The sequence below is a fragment of the Strix aluco genome, chromosome 1 (assembly GCF_031877795.1).
Source record: "Strix aluco isolate bStrAlu1 chromosome 1, bStrAlu1.hap1, whole genome shotgun sequence".
NCBI classification, from domain to species: domain Eukaryota; kingdom Metazoa; phylum Chordata; class Aves; order Strigiformes; family Strigidae; genus Strix; species Strix aluco.
Window position 1 is genome coordinate 114480347 of NC_133931.1, and position 15669 is coordinate 114496015.

Below are 15669 nucleotides of genomic sequence, written 5' to 3' on the forward strand. Positions count from 1 at the left end.
GTCAGTGAGGAAGGAGGGGGAGGAGGTGCTCCAGGCTCTGGAGCAGAGATTCCCCTGCAGCCCGTGGTGCAGCCCATGGTGAGGCAGGCTGTGCCCCTGCAGCCCTTGGAGGTCCGTGGTGGGGCAGAGATCCACCTGCAGCCTGTGGGGGAGCCCAGGCCGGAGCAGGTGGGTGTGCCCAAAGGATGCTGTGATCCTGTAGGAAGCCCAGGCTGGAGCAGGCTCCTGGCAGGACCTGTGGACCCGTGGGGACCCACACTGGAGCAGTTCATGAAGAACTCATGTTGGAGAAGTTCATGGCGGACTGTCTGCCATGGGTGGGACCCCACACTGGAGCAGTGGAAGAGTGTGAGGAGGAAGGCAGAGACAATGAATAATGAACTGACCGCAACCCCCATTCTCTATCCCCATGTGCTGCTCAGGGAGGGGGGAAGCAGAGAACGCCAGAGTGAAGTTGAGCCTGGGAAGAGGGGAGGGGTGGGGGGAAGGTGTTTTTAAATTTGTTCTTATTTCTCATTATCCTACTCCACTGTTAATTGGCAATAAATTAATTTCCCCAAGTCAAGTGTTTTGCCTGTGACAGTAATTGCTGAGTGATCTTGGTTTGTACAGCTTAGAGAAGGCTGAGTGAGAGGTGACCTCATTGCAGTCTACAGCTTCCTCAAGGGGGGCCACAGAGGGGGAGACGTTGATCTCCTCTCTCTGGTGACCAGCGATAGGACACATACAAATGTAATGAAGCTGCATCAGGGGAAGTTCAGATTGGCCATTAGGAAAATGCTCTTGAGAGGGTGGTCAGTCACTGGAACAGGCTCCCCAGGGAAGTGGTCACAGCCCCAGCCTGTTCAAGAAGCATCTGGATGATGCTTAGTCACATGATTTAGTTTTAGGTAGTCCTGTGAGGAGCTGGGAGTTGGACTTGATGATCCTTATGGGTCCCTTCCAACTCAAGATATTCTATGATCTCCTTGTCCTTACCTCAACCCACGAGCCTTCTGTCATTTTTACTCCCCTGTGCAGTTGAGAAGGGGGAGTGATAGAACAGCTTGGTGGGCACCTGGCAGCTAGCCAAGGTAAACCCACTACAACTTGCCAGGTAAACAGAGGCATAAGAGTTCACTTCCTACCAAAATAAACTCCCATTAACAGATCACTGAAGAAATTGCAAGGGTGAACTAAGTGATATCAGAACATTGCACTGACTGAAAAAGCCTTGTTGGATGATACAATAAGCTTCCTTGACTGTAGCAATACTCAAACGTAGCACTAAGGTTAGCAAGACATTTTCCAAATAAAAGAGGAGGACAGAAAAAAACCCATGACTTGCAGTAGCATTTTCAGAAGTTGACACACACGTTCTTCTGCACATTTGTGCATTAGGTCAGAACATGAAGGCAAGCTGGCAACAAGTCAGTAGTGGCGTACCCTAGAGGTAAATACTGGAGCCAACGCTGTTTAACATCTTCCTTAACGACCTAGATGATGAGACAAGAGTACATGCAATTTTGCAGCCATATCAGGGAGATGTTGATACACCAGATTGGGTGTTCTGCTGTTCAGAGGCACCTTGACAAGCTGGAGAAGTGTGCCAACAGGAATGTCCTGGAGTTCAAAGGGAAATGCAAAGTCCTGCACCTGGAAAAGAACAACTCCATGCTCCAGGACAGGCTGGGGGATGATCAGCTGGAGAGCAGCTTTGCAGAAAAGGTCCTGGGGTTGACAAGTTGAACAGAAATCAGCAATGTGCCCTTATAGCAAAGGAGGTCAACTGCATCCTGGGCTGCACTAGGAAAAGCGTTGCCAGCAGGTCGAGGGAGGTGATCCTTCCCCTCTGCTCAGCACTGGTAAGGCACATCTGGAGTCACGAGTCCAGTGTGGGGCTCCCCAGAGACTCGAACATGATGGAGTAAGTCCCATGAAGGGCCACAAAGCTGATTAAGGGATTGGAGCTTCTTTCATACGAGGAAAGGCTGCAAGAGCTGGGCTTGTTTAGCCTGGAGAAGAGAAGGCCCAGGGAGATCTTATCAATGTATATAAATGCCTGACAGGGGATGTAAAGATGATAGTGATACTATTCTCAGTGGTGGCAGTGATTGGAAAAAAGGCAATGGGCACAAATTGGAATACAAGAAATTCCTCTTAAACATAAGGAATATTTTTTTCGAATTTTATTTTAATGTTTTAAAAATTATTTTCACTGAAAGGGTGACTGAACACTGGAGTAGTTTGCCCAGAGACATTGTGGAATGTCCATCCTTGGAGATATTTAGTACCCAACCAGACACAGCCCTGAGCAACCTGATCTAGCTGACTGCTTTGAGCAAGGGTGTTGGACTGGGTGATCATCAAAAGTCCCTTCCAAGCTCAAACTCTGTAATTCTAACATTAATGCTCAGCAACATTACTTGCTTAGGAATAATCAGAAGAAGAATTAAGAAAAGCAAATATTATTTCCCCTCCTTCCCATGTTAAACCCAGAGCAGCATTCCTCAGTAGGTATAGACTTTTTCCTAATTTTAGTCTGAGAATGGCCAAAGCATCCCTGATTATATGTCAGAACTTTTCAGGCTTGGAGATGAAGAGCCTGAAGTTCTTTCAGGGCCTAGAAGCCCTGAAAAGAGAGATACCCTATCAAGTTCTACCCACTATCATAATCTAATAAGCAGGTCAGGTTCAGAACTGGATCTGGCAACAGTGACTATGGACGTGTCAGCTGTGCCGACAGTCTTTGAAGCTTTTTGTAAAGAGGTTTAGGCAATAAACAGACCTCAATAATATTAAAAAGATCCATGAAATTAAGAAAGCTCCCCAAGTCCACTCAAAGTTTTCAGCACTCTGAATTGATGCCTGGCAGGCAATACTAGTAATGCAGTGAAAAGAACTGTTGAGAAGGTTGGACATAATCAACAAGAATCTGCATTTGTGAACAGTGGTTTAGAACTTTCACCTTTATCAGAAAAGAATGGATGGACTTACAGAATGCAAATTCAGCTCCCAGCTGGGAGCTGCTACTTTCAGTCAATCCTTCTGGCCATAAAGCTAAGGATTCAGGATTAAGGATTTAAACCACTAAATCATATGCCAGAGTAAAGAGTGCAGTAAGGAGCTCTCTTTATCTAACTAGAAAGAGACAGGCATATGAAAATGTGACAAAATGTCAAGAGAGCAGAAATCACTGGGAGGAGGGAAGAGCAAAAGCTGCACAAAGTGTGACCAAACTTGGATGTTCTTGTGGAGCAACAGGGATGTGTTTTGATAAGCCAGGAGAAAGATTCAGTACAAGTCTGATTATTACCACTTTCTTCCCCAAAATTAAAAAAAAAAACCAAAACCCACAGCCTTTTATACTGAAGGTTGTGTTTCACCCAAAGATTCAAGGTACAAACTTTCTTTAGAAAAATCTATGTAGTAATTAATGTGTGTCATATTAACAAACCTCACAAGATGTGGAAGAAAAAAAAACCTACAAGTTGCTCTGAAGCCTAGATAGCAGTTTCATTTTACATATGTAATTTCCAAATATTTACTGTGCCTATATGAATATGAAATATTAAAGTGATGCAGTGGATTCAAATAAAACAGAAGAAAATAATGAATACAGAATTAAATATATCTAAGGCATTTTAAGTACTGTGACAAACACCACATACAGGTACACACTTTTTCAAGAGGACAAAAAAATGACCTAAAATGAAAGCTATCTCAGAGCTCCTTTTATGACAGAGTCCATATATTTAATGAAAGAGTGTAAATATATATATTCGAAATAAGAAAGGAAGAGTTAGAACTTCAGAGTCAATGTTAAGTTGTCTTGTCACCTAACCAGAAAAAAAAGCTTGGATACTACTATCTTGGTGCACAGGCACAAACTAAAAATAACAATAGAGCAATTCTTCACTAAGTCTAGGTAGTCAAATAAAATAATTCTCATTTTGCTGTAAAGTTGTGTTGTTCTTATGCTACTTTTAAAAACAGACTACAGCAATGCAATCTTCCAAATGGCATCATTTAGAAGGCAAATCATTTTGCTACAGTTATCCCATCTCCAATAAAACTGCTATAAAAAGAGAAATATACCAGGGAATAGTTTTAAGTATTGAGGGACTTGCACTAGAAGCAAAGCACTTGGTTCTTATTACCTCAGGATACAAGAACTTGAGTGATGATTTAGACATATACTTTTACACTTTAATCTGGAATAGGAATAAATGGCTTTCCAAACAAAACAGAATATCAACCATTTATAGCTTGGAGTCAGAGCTGATTTGTCTCGTATTGCTACCTACTGCACTGTAAAAAAAAAAAAGGCTTAGTGCAAAACCACTAAAAGTAACCAAAGCCCACTCACATAAAATCACAGTACGATAAGAGTTTACTTACCTCTTCTTTTTTAATGTGTTTTACACTCATAAAACACTGAAGCAACAAGTCCTTGACTTCATTACTCTCCTCTGAATCATAATCAAAACAAAGTAATGTCTGATGTAGATTCCACATACGAACTACATCTGCGCCCTGACAGGAAAAAAAAGTCCACATTATAGTGAAGTAGGTATAGCTTTAATGTGAAGAAGCATTCAAAGGATTTTGAATTATGAATCTGAAATGCATTGTTACAGACAGAAGATTTTCAGATTGTAAAATTATGAACATTGACTTTCACCACACCATTGGGAAAAATTACAAAAATATGTGTAACTGCAGAAATACTGACTTCCAACAACTGAAGCCATGCTCAAGTACAGAAAGAAAGATGCTATTTCATGCAAAATAGATGAAAACTGTATTATTCTTCTTTGAAACTTTATACAATGAAAGGAGTTACCAGGGAAAAATGAAAGAAATAAGGAGATATTTACTGGGTTAGCACAAAAGATGTATGCCACAATACTCTTAAGTAACACACACATTTTAAAAATAATTTCAGTCCATTAATAGAGAAAAAAAGAGACATTATTTGTAGAAAGATACAGAGTAACAGAAGTTTAAGCTTCCCATACATAAGTCTCTAGGAATAGCTGAACATAGTACTTAAAGCCTGAATTAGCCCAAAAGAGTTAACTGCTTTTGAAACCTTGGACTTCACAGATGAGTGAAGAAATAAAAAACACAACAAAAACCCCACATGAACACAAAAAACCCCAGTTTACTTGTGAAACTGATGCCAAAAAATCTTTAAAGTTTGTTCTAGAGAAGGCAACAGTTTATTATGTTGCTTATGAAAGCAACACCAAAAAGACACTTGGTAACCAACATGTTTCCTAGGTTTCATTAATCAAGAAGGACTAGAACATGGAAAACAAGTTAACTTGAAATGAAAGGTACTTTGGAAGGATAATCTTTCTTGGAATATTCAATAATAATCTAAAAATCAATATAGCTTCAGCATACCGAGGCATCTTTATTCAGGCTTTTTCTTAGCAGAATGATAAATAGAGTCTTCCCTAACTGCTCCTTCCCTTCCAGTCCTTTTTCCCACCACATTTCACATACACGTTGGATAGCACCCCACAGCATTTTTTCAGATTCAGGTAATGCAGGAAGAATACCTACAAGAATAATAAAATAATTATTTACTGCAATGAATCAAGTTATTCCCATAAAACACTAGTCTGTTAGTACACTAACCATGCCTCACAACGTCAACCAGCTCTTGCCACATTTACACATCTTAACATCTTATTCTCACTGTGAGTATCTAGGCAGCTTTGTAACGCTCAGGTTTTGGCCAAATTTTTGGATCAGTAACAATGGAATAAGTTTTGCCTTAAAAATAATATAAGCCACAGAATAAGGAAAGTTATCTATCATTGGGTGAACAGTTGGGAGAAAGAAAACTAAGTTCCAGCTTCTAGATTGTGTGACTGATTAAGTAATGTTTCCTTAATTCTGTCTCATAAATAAGAGCTCATATCAGTACCAACTTTTCCCCTGTAAATTCTGTTCCATAGGCCAGTCAGGTCAAACAAAAAGCCTAGTGTACTCATCTGCTAAAAACCAGTAGAATGCTGTATTCTATAACAGATAAGTACGCACCGTTTAATATTAAAACGCATTCTAGAAGAGCTTTGTAGTTTACAGTTTCATCCACTGCAGGTATGGAAGCAATAACTACAGCTGTCACTCCTTGGATCACAGCTACAGTTTGTTTCTGAAAGAAAGCAATGTTGAGGAAACAATTCTGCAGTTTATTTTATACTTAGAAGATAATTATGACAAGAAATAAACCTTAGCAACAGAAAGCAAAGCTGAAGTGTTCCCATGTTTCCATTTCGAAAAAAGAGAACACTGGCACCCAAAACCTGTCAAATAAGATGAGGGAAAAGCACAGATTTTTTAAAAATACATCCATTCCAAAGAGTTTGAAAAGGGCTTTCAGCTCCAGCTAGTAGATAACTCTGTGACTGTACATGTGTATCCATTCCTCCATTAAAAGCTTAATCTGCAACAAAACCACTCAAACACACATCCATTTCAGAGCTAAAAAGACCCTAACTAGCAGGGTCTTGTGCAACTCAAAAACGTGTAGATCTGTTGACTTTACATCCAGGTACATGATTCTGTAGGCCTCTCTATGTATGACTGATTTTCTACAAGCCTCTCGGTCTCCCTAATGATTTCCCCATAGCATTTCTTTTTCCCTTCTGAAATCAAATAACCTTTTTCCCCAATATTCTCAAGACTATGTGGACTACAGCGCAGAAGGTAGCATATGAGTGTCTGAGTCAGAAGAATTTTGTATAAACTAAATTTGTGCAAGGGGTGTTCAAATCTAGATTTCACAATCTTCATTCAATGAAACAACATAATAAAACAGGTATTGAATTTCTTACAGTATATGCCAGATACATAATGAACATCTGAAATATCAACATTTATTTACTGAAATAAGACATACAAAAAGCCCACTCTAGTGAAAAAACTAAGTCACACCTTTCATAATTAAAATTATCAGCAGGTCTAACCTTTTATAGTGCAGACTAATCATAAGACCAGCTTAACCCAAGCATAACAGCTAAGAAGTCAGTTATGAATGGGGCAGGGAAGTGATGTTCGAAACTGATCTTGTTTGATAACCCTTGCATGTTTTCAGATGCTATGGAAATAGTCCCTTTTATTTCCTGGAAAATATGAAATACTCATCATATTTTTATTTTACAAGATTTTTACCATTTCTGGAACTATCTCAACTTCCATGTCATCATTACTTTCATCATCTTTCATCCTCTGCCATGTTTCCACAGGATTCTCCATCAAGCTCTCTGTCAATAGCCGCGTCAGTCTCTCCCACAGTACTTCTTTTTGCTTCCTTGACAATTCTTCAAGTAGTTCATTCAAGTCGAAAGGATCAAATGTATTTTTCTGTGACTAATCAGAAGATATTACACAATTCCACATCATTGAAGTGGTTTATATTTCATCATCATATTTTCTAAAATTAATGTTTTTTACATTAAGGATAAACTTCCATTCCTCTGCAGTTACATAGATAAAATACCTTCTGGAAGTTGTATTTCTTTAAAAAATAGCATAAGAAATTCCTGCTGCTTAACTCTATCATGCAACAAGAGTGCTTCTTTTAAGACTAATGTCTTTAGCCCTTGGTAGCAACACTACTGAACATAAATCACATCCCCATAACATCAACTTCTGTCTCTCATGTGTTTTAAATACTTCATTCCCAATGGAGACAATTCCATACCATTAGCTAAGAAGCTCACAACTGCACAGAATTAAAGTCCCTGATCATATCTTTGCTATCTTAAATACAGATTGATGATGGCTGTTGAAAGAAAATCCTTACGCAGGGATTAGAAATGTAACAGTCAGTAGAAGCATAGGGACAACACTACAGGTTTTGGATTACAATCTGCATAGAACAGTGCTCTGTATACTGCGCTATTTGAAAGCTCCACCTTATCAAACCGAACTCCTGAGCTCAGTAACCCCATACTTCCCTCTTAAGCTCTACTGAATAAGAAACCACTACCAGTCTCTGTAAGACTTCACTAAGAGACCAATCTGAACTGCTTCCTCAGAAGAATCTTGCTAGAAGAATTTACCTCAGCGATGCAAAGAGCCAGTTTGCATCAAAGAAGGGTAGGCAACCTGCTAGGAAAGGGAATATGCAGAGAAAAAAAAAAAAACAAGAAGAAAAAACAGACACAGCCAAGAGGAAGTACAGATAATTTTTGAGATGTAATTTGCAATACTGCAGTGAAGGCTTACCAGATCAAAAACACTTTGGAGGAAAGAGGGAGAATGTCCATGATCTTGAAATAAAAATATTTTTAGATTGCAGATACACTAAAAAACAGGAATCAAAAAGAAAACAAAGAGTTGAAGGGAAAAAAGAAAAATAGGAAATAACGAAAGAAGCTGCAGTATTAGAAGGTTCCCAGAAGGGTATGAGAAAAAAGATCCTGTTACATATTTATAACAGAATTTCTATCCTATTCTACAGCTGGAAACAAATACAATAAACGAGAGGCCACACAGGGAGCTCTGCAGCCCTCGACTTCAAACAAACCCAAAAGACAGGATATTAAGATTGTACTGTTTTGAACAAAAAGAATGAATTAATAGTAAGACTAGAGCTTTCTGATCTTTCTTTGGGATGATACGATAGAATTATTCCAAAACCTGTAAGGGAAAAGGGTGTCATTGAATGATAGTCACATCCGTGATTCCTATTTTCCTGTCTAAGAAATAATGTATTTCCTTGAATTGGAACAGGATTTAGTGGAAAAAATTAACAGCACCTGATAAACACCTCAATGAACAGCACCACAATTTGGTGATATTTTAAAAAAGATTACAAAGAAAGCAAAGTGAGAAGCCCAAGACAAACCCTGAAAGAAAATTAGCAAACCCCTGGGATTTTAGATGATGCAAATGAAACAAAACATTGACAAGAGGGAAAAGGAAATTAAAGGGGAGTGGGGGAGGTGTAGAAATGAGAGACATTGAAAGAAGTAGTGATGCTAAGAACAGAACTTGAAAAAAAAGTTAAGAGAGGCAAATTCTGAGGCTAGAACACAAAATAGGTAGAAAAAGCAGGACATAAATATAATACAAAAACTAAGGAAAGCAGTAAGACTTTAACCACGCTTTTCTTTCTACATTTATATATTCACTTCTAAAGGACAGAATACAACAGCCTCTTCCAGAAAAGTGGTCAAGAATTATTCAAGGGAGATCCTAAAATGAGGATCCTCATCCTAAGATAACATGTGGTCAAACACCCTCCATTACTGAAGGTTTCAAGAGGAAATTAATAAAATAACTCAGGTCTCTTAGGCAATCAGAAAATAATCTGGATATTCATGTTCCCTTATCCTATGAAGTCATGAAGACAATTTTAATCAATATACTCATGATAGCTGGTGACATATACTTTCCAAAGACATAGGTAACAGCTGAAAACTGTTGCAAGACAATTCTTGTATATTGGTGATGAAAAATAAAAGGATGAAAAACCAATTTTTAATCCAAATAGACCAAGATATGTTAAGATAGATTACTGAATGAAGATGGCAGAAGCAACACGACCAAATTAATCAAAAAGGAAATGCTGCAAGTACCATATGTTATCCTAAACAGAATAGTTTCTTGTCAAAGTGTTTATATTTGGGGAAAAATGGGAAGGAAACTTCAAGCAAAGGCAATCTGGTAATAAAGTTGTCACCTATAATTACATACTGGAGTGCAAATGAAAAAACTAGCAAATTTCTTGGAAAAAGAAATTTGGTGATGTTTGGGAGACAAATATTTCTAAGCTTATTACATAGAACGTGATCCTTATCATAGAAATCACAGGTTTAATACATTTGCTACATTAGTAAATTAGTTCTTGCCTCTGTGGACATAGAGGTCAAATGATCAACTTACTTTATCCTGAAACAGGTAATATTAGGAAAACAGTGATCAGAAAGCTTAAGAAATTAACCTAACAATACCATTTATTAAGGCTAGCAAAAGATGCTTGGGAGAAATCATGTATACCTTAATACCAGACAGACTGAAGCTTAGTGAAAAACACCACATTGCAAATTATTATTTCTGATTACTATGCAATATCATATACACAACGTGATAATGGACTTTTAATTAGTAGATTTCAGTGGATTTCTTTTGCTGTTCCTCCCACTTCTCTCCACATTACATTTAGAGAGAACAATCTATCCCATCTCTAAAACATCCAGTGATAAAAATAACTACCAAGTACACACAGACTAAAAAATAAGCAGACAGCCTAAACTATCAAATGAATGAACAAATATTAATGAAACATGCCTCTGCTATGTTTGCATATTAGCTTATATTCATTACACAGAAATACTCTTTCATAGGTTGAAATTTAAGAAAACAATACTTGGTCAATATCAAATGCATTGGTTTTTTTAGTATTATGCAGTACTAATCATTTATTTTTAAAAAATGTAAACTGTATATGCAATAATCAATGTTAAAAATCAGTTTGTTTATAAGTAGCAAAATTTCCGATTCTACAACTTTTTCATCTATGTTCCCTTAAGTGCCATTTGAACTTATTTTCTACATCAACTCTTCTAGCACATCTGCCGGTACTAGAGAAATAGTTTCTGTCCCTATGCCACAAAATTTCTGCACTAATAACAGATTTATGACTTTATTAGTCGTGCATATGCATCATGGCTTACTTACAGGATTCTGCGTATAACGCAAGAAGTCTTCAATTGATTCTTTAGACACAACTTGTAAAAACGCTTCACGTTTCATCATGGTCTTGTTATTCCTTGCTTTATAAATAAAACAATATGTTAGAGAAAGTACTGTATCTCAAAATAAGATCATTTTTGGTCTCAGTGAAGAATGTAGGAACTACATAGTTATAAATAAAAGATGCTTCACGCTCCAAAATACTTTACAGTTATCTGACTCAGCATTTAGATTCATTAGGCTGCAGTATTTACATACTTTCTTTTTAAATCTTTTTTTACTAAACAGGTCTTAAACCAGAACCTTTTAGTGGATACTTTTATCTTTAGAAACAACAGGGTATCCGGCATATAACCTCTATTTAGCTAGCCATCATTCCTGACGACAGCATTTACATGTATGAAAAGTAGTGATGGGCAACAAAATATTCTCTCCTTTTCTCTTGTCAAGTGAGAGCTATGAGAAACGGACAAGGCCACTTTTTACACCAAGAGCTCAATCTACGCACCTAAGCGTTCCTTCCATCCTAGGCAATTCCTGACATGCTTTTGCCATCCCTACCAGTTGGGAGACTGCCTTGTATAGCCTTTACTGTGTGTGGAGCCATACCCCAGACCGGGCAGGCGCCGACCCAGGGCACTGTCCCGGGGCCAGTCAGGGGCTGGCCGCTTGCCGGGCTACCGCCGGGTCCACGGCCCGGCCCCACAGGCCGCCTTTCGCCCCCCGCAAAAGAGGAGGTGGGAAGACAGACGGGCCGCTTACCTACCGCTCCCTCAGAAGGAAATCCTCCTCGATCTGCGGGTTACGTTTCTAACAGCGCGGAGCTGCCTGCGCAGGCGGGAAACAGAGACGGCGATGGCGCGGGCTGACCCACGCAGGAGAGGAGCCCGCGCCTCTCAGCGGCGCTGCCCACCCACAAAACCCTCCATCGAGCGCCCCGCCGCCGGCTGCTCCCCAGGGCCGGGACAGCGCGACCCTCCGCCCCGCTCCCAGGGGGCGTGCGTGCGGTCGGTCGGTCGGTCGTTCCTCCCTCTCTCCCTCCCTCTCTCAGCCCTGAAGGGAGGCCAAGGCCCAGCAGCGCGCGCTGCCGACCTTTTCGAACTCTCCCGCGGCAGCCGTTGAGCGCGGGCGGGCGCGCGGGCAGAACTCCCGTCTCGCGAGAGCTCGGCCGCGGCCCCTCCCCGCGCGCAGCCGCACTGAGGGCGGGCCGCCGTGCGGCGTTGCTTTTCTGCAGCCGCCAGCCCGGCGCAGGGCTGGGTTCAAAATCCACATTCTCGCCTTTTTGCGCTTGCCTGGGTGGGGTGTTCGTGTTTGTTCGAAGGGGAGAGTTGTTTTCAGCCAGGGGCTGCCGGTACGCCTGGGTGACTTTCGGTTGCTCGCTGCTGCCTGCAGGTGAGGCTACCGCTGTCCCCATCCCCCAGGCCGCCTTTTATGGAGGAGGGGGCTGTCGAACACGCTGTTGCTGCCGGCAGTGCAGGAGGAGCAGGGGCGTTGGGGTGGAGAAGGCGCGCTAGGTACTAAATCTGCCTGGAGAGGGCAGGCCCAGTAGTGGGCACGTCTGGGCAGCGGCAGCCTAGGCGTTAGTAGGGAGTTCAGTGCGGGCTGTGCCGCTCGGTTTTAAATACGGCTACACTGAAGTGCTGCTTTCAGTTTATAATGAAGGCTGGCTTGCTTACACATCTTTCCCTAGAGGAGCACCTGATAAGTTACCCAGATACCCAAGGAGTAAATTTGCATACCAGTTTACTGTTACTTCCCTGTAGCTGGCTCTTAAGTCACAGTGCCTTCGAACGGGTATAAAATGTTTAATTAAATTTATGTACAGACTTAAGAAACAGCATGCCACCTTCCGTGGATCTCAGGTAACATGGAGACATACTATTCTTATAAAACCATACCTGCTGGCTCACAAAGCCTGCATCGTCCATTGGATGGGTGACACTGGTGACTTTTTTCTCCAAGAACGTTTTTGTTGCTAGTGTTGATAGCTACACATTTAATCTTAGTCACAGTGAACAGTACATGTATTATGCACTCTTCGTCCAAAGTGATGAAGAGCTAAACAGGCTACTCACCAGAATTTATAGGAGACTATGCAGGCCAGATTATATTTATGCTTTGATAACTAAGAATTTTTTTTTAATATATCAGGAAATGCTGCTTTCTGTTTCTTCTCAAACTTAATTTGCAGTGTTCAGAAATAGTTGGACTCAGTTCCTTGAATTAAACATAATCAGCTTTCAAATTGTGTAATACTCCCCATCACATTTGTTTGAGCTCTTCTGCAAACCAAAACCAGTCAGTATGCCTTGTTAAGGGCTTAATTTGTATCTTTCAATTTTACATTTGCAGTAGCATAATATTTCTCAGTGTTTCTCAGTGTTGTTGGCTGTTGGGAAGAGGTAGGTGCTTGACTGAAATAATTTCCTTCCAGTCTGTGATAGCAGTACAGCATATGCTGCTTTACTATGCAAACAAACAGAAAACCAACAGTAATTTCCATAAAAGTTCTCACATCTGATTGGACTTTTCTGGATTGTAATTTTTAAAAACATGATATAATTCAGATTTTATTTAATCTTATATGTAAAAATTCACTGCTTTTTAAAGTATTATGTCTTCTGCTATTATTTTAAACAGAGAATCTTATGTAATCATCATACCTCTCACGGTATTGGTTTATATTAAAAGTTAAGATTTGTCATGTTTTCTGCCATATATATTTGACTTACAGACTTTTCCTGGTTTATTTTTTAAAGTTTTTGAGTAAACTACCTGGTTTTTATACAGTTTGAAGACTATAGGATAGACTATTATATGCTTATCCCATATAAATAATGCTGTTCTGCATTGCTTAAAAAATGTACATAACACGACAGACATTACTGAAAACAAAGATAAAAACTGTTTCAATTCCTGAGTCATCAACTGAGTCCACATGAAACTTCTGAAATAACTAGATTTTAAAACAAATATGCAACACATAGAAAGTACTGTAGGCGCTGTAGGAGGATGGTTGATTACTTACAAATTGTAATTGAGATGGTCATGTACACAAGGCAGGGACAATCTGGCAGAAGGAGCGAGTGGCCGAAAACTCATCTTCTTGAGCAACATAACCGTGCACTGGCAGTCCAGTGCCACTCCTTGTCTCCACCTGAAGCCAAATACACGCATACCTCCTCACATTGTATTTCCATCGACACAAAGGACTGTCTCCTTTGAACTGTGAAAAAGGCAATCTGGCGAATTACCACCATCCACCTACCGGCAACCCCAGAGGAAGGTCCCAGGAGAGACAGATCCCTGGACAATCACTTGAAATAGCATCTGCCCTCCAACCCTCAACCTCACACTGTGACAGCCGGCAGGCATTGACTTCCAGAGGCAGAGTACCAAAAGAAGGGAACATTCTTCTGCTCTAAAGGAAAGAAGTAGCAAGAATTAGGGGTTGTTTCAGATCCTGTGGGCTTGACTTTATTTCTTGTTAGGTATTCAGCTAAGTGCAAGAAGCCTATGAAACAGATTGCTTGAAATAAGTTGTATAAGCAATCATCGTACCTCTAGAATTAGTAAAAGCAAATTAAAAAGTATGAAAACTGACATTTATACATAGTCCTAATGTCTATTCTTTCTGCATATATTAAAAATCTTTACCATTTTAGGTCCAAACCGATGGATTTATTTATCGTGCCTTGTGTGGACTGAATATGTCATTAATACCTTGATTAGTCTTTTAATTAGATGCTACATTAGTCACCTGGTTACTGTTTATTTAGTCGGGCACATATTCATTTAGCAAACGAACGAAAACATATTTTAGCTTGTAATTTGTGTTGCGTAGCAACCGCAGAATGATTTTTTTCATAGTATTGAAACTAAAAGTTGACACAGATAACAACAGACTGGGTAGCAGCAAATGATTCATTCTAAAGGGCCGCATAAAGAAACCAGAGAGGCAGAGTAGCATTTTGTAGGTTTTTTCAAGAATTGTGCATGAACTGCAAGCCAGTAATGAAGCTACAACTCTATTTTCAGTTTCTCTAATGTTCTCCCTTTCAAGAGTACCAAATTACATGCCTCTTTTTGACATATCTGTTCATCTGTTCAAAATAATCTATACCCTGTGATAATAATCTCATATTTATTATCATTTTGCTGTCAAGTCAAGTTAAGGCAAAAATGAAAAATGGTCCTTCCACATACGGTTGCTGAGCAACAGCAAATAAAGATTTGCTTTTGTGCTACCGCTCCTTTAGTCTTTATTCTTGCTGGTGGCCTGCATAAGAGATCTCAATTACAAGTGTGTCTCACAAGAACATCGTAGTTTGGACTATACAAAGTATTCTCTTTTAACCTATATGACTCGACATTATAAATACTTGTAAAAAAATAAACAAGTAATTCCCTGAAAATCAGATGCTTTCTTGGCATGTTTTTTTTTTCATATTTGCAATGTTATTTTCTAGATAATAGTTTCCAATAAGATTATTGTACACATTATCTACTAACATGTTAGAATTGTTACTCCTTTTCATCTGAATATGTAATAAAATTTGTTATAGTTAATGCACTATCCACAAAATCTGCTCATCCTCTGAGGCGGGCTGTTAATAATTTACATGCATTCATTTCCCTTGATTCTTTTTTGATCTTCACATACTTTGATAAATAATCCGAACAGCATGGGAGAGAGATGAAGTTTCACACTATTCCACTTCTCCAGATCTCCCCTTGCCTGAAGGTAATAGTGCCAATCATGCCATCCTTTATGCAGAGGCAACTGTCAGTTTTCAATGGTGGTGTGATTAGACCGTGAAACTGCTTATTTCCCTTAAATTATTAACACGAAACAATTTTAGAGTTTAAGAGATTAAGTAGAAAAAACCCCATTCACTACAGAAGAAAAAATGATCCTTGTTAACTCGAACAAAAATAAGGAAATGAAATGCGCCGAGGCAATGCAAA

At 39.5% G+C, this 15669-nt stretch overlaps 1 protein-coding gene across 1 annotated transcript in view; it reads right to left on the reverse strand.

Moving 5' to 3' along the window:
• The window catches only part of NCAPG2 (non-SMC condensin II complex subunit G2), a 52209-nt gene extending 40496 nt beyond the window's left edge, over positions 1 to 11713 (reverse strand). Inside the window, exons 1-6 of the mRNA XM_074831709.1 lie at positions 11464 to 11713; positions 10687 to 10781; positions 7171 to 7368; positions 6037 to 6151; positions 5392 to 5549; positions 4381 to 4515 (exon numbers count right to left, since the gene is read on the reverse strand). Of these exons, the coding sequence (XP_074687810.1) occupies positions 4381 to 4515; positions 5392 to 5549; positions 6037 to 6151; positions 7171 to 7368; positions 10687 to 10764 (684 nt within the window). The 5' untranslated portion in view covers positions 10765 to 10781; positions 11464 to 11713. The remainder of the gene's footprint in view (positions 1 to 4380; positions 4516 to 5391; positions 5550 to 6036; positions 6152 to 7170; positions 7369 to 10686; positions 10782 to 11463) is intronic.
• Between the last annotated feature and the right edge of the window lie 3956 nt (positions 11714 to 15669).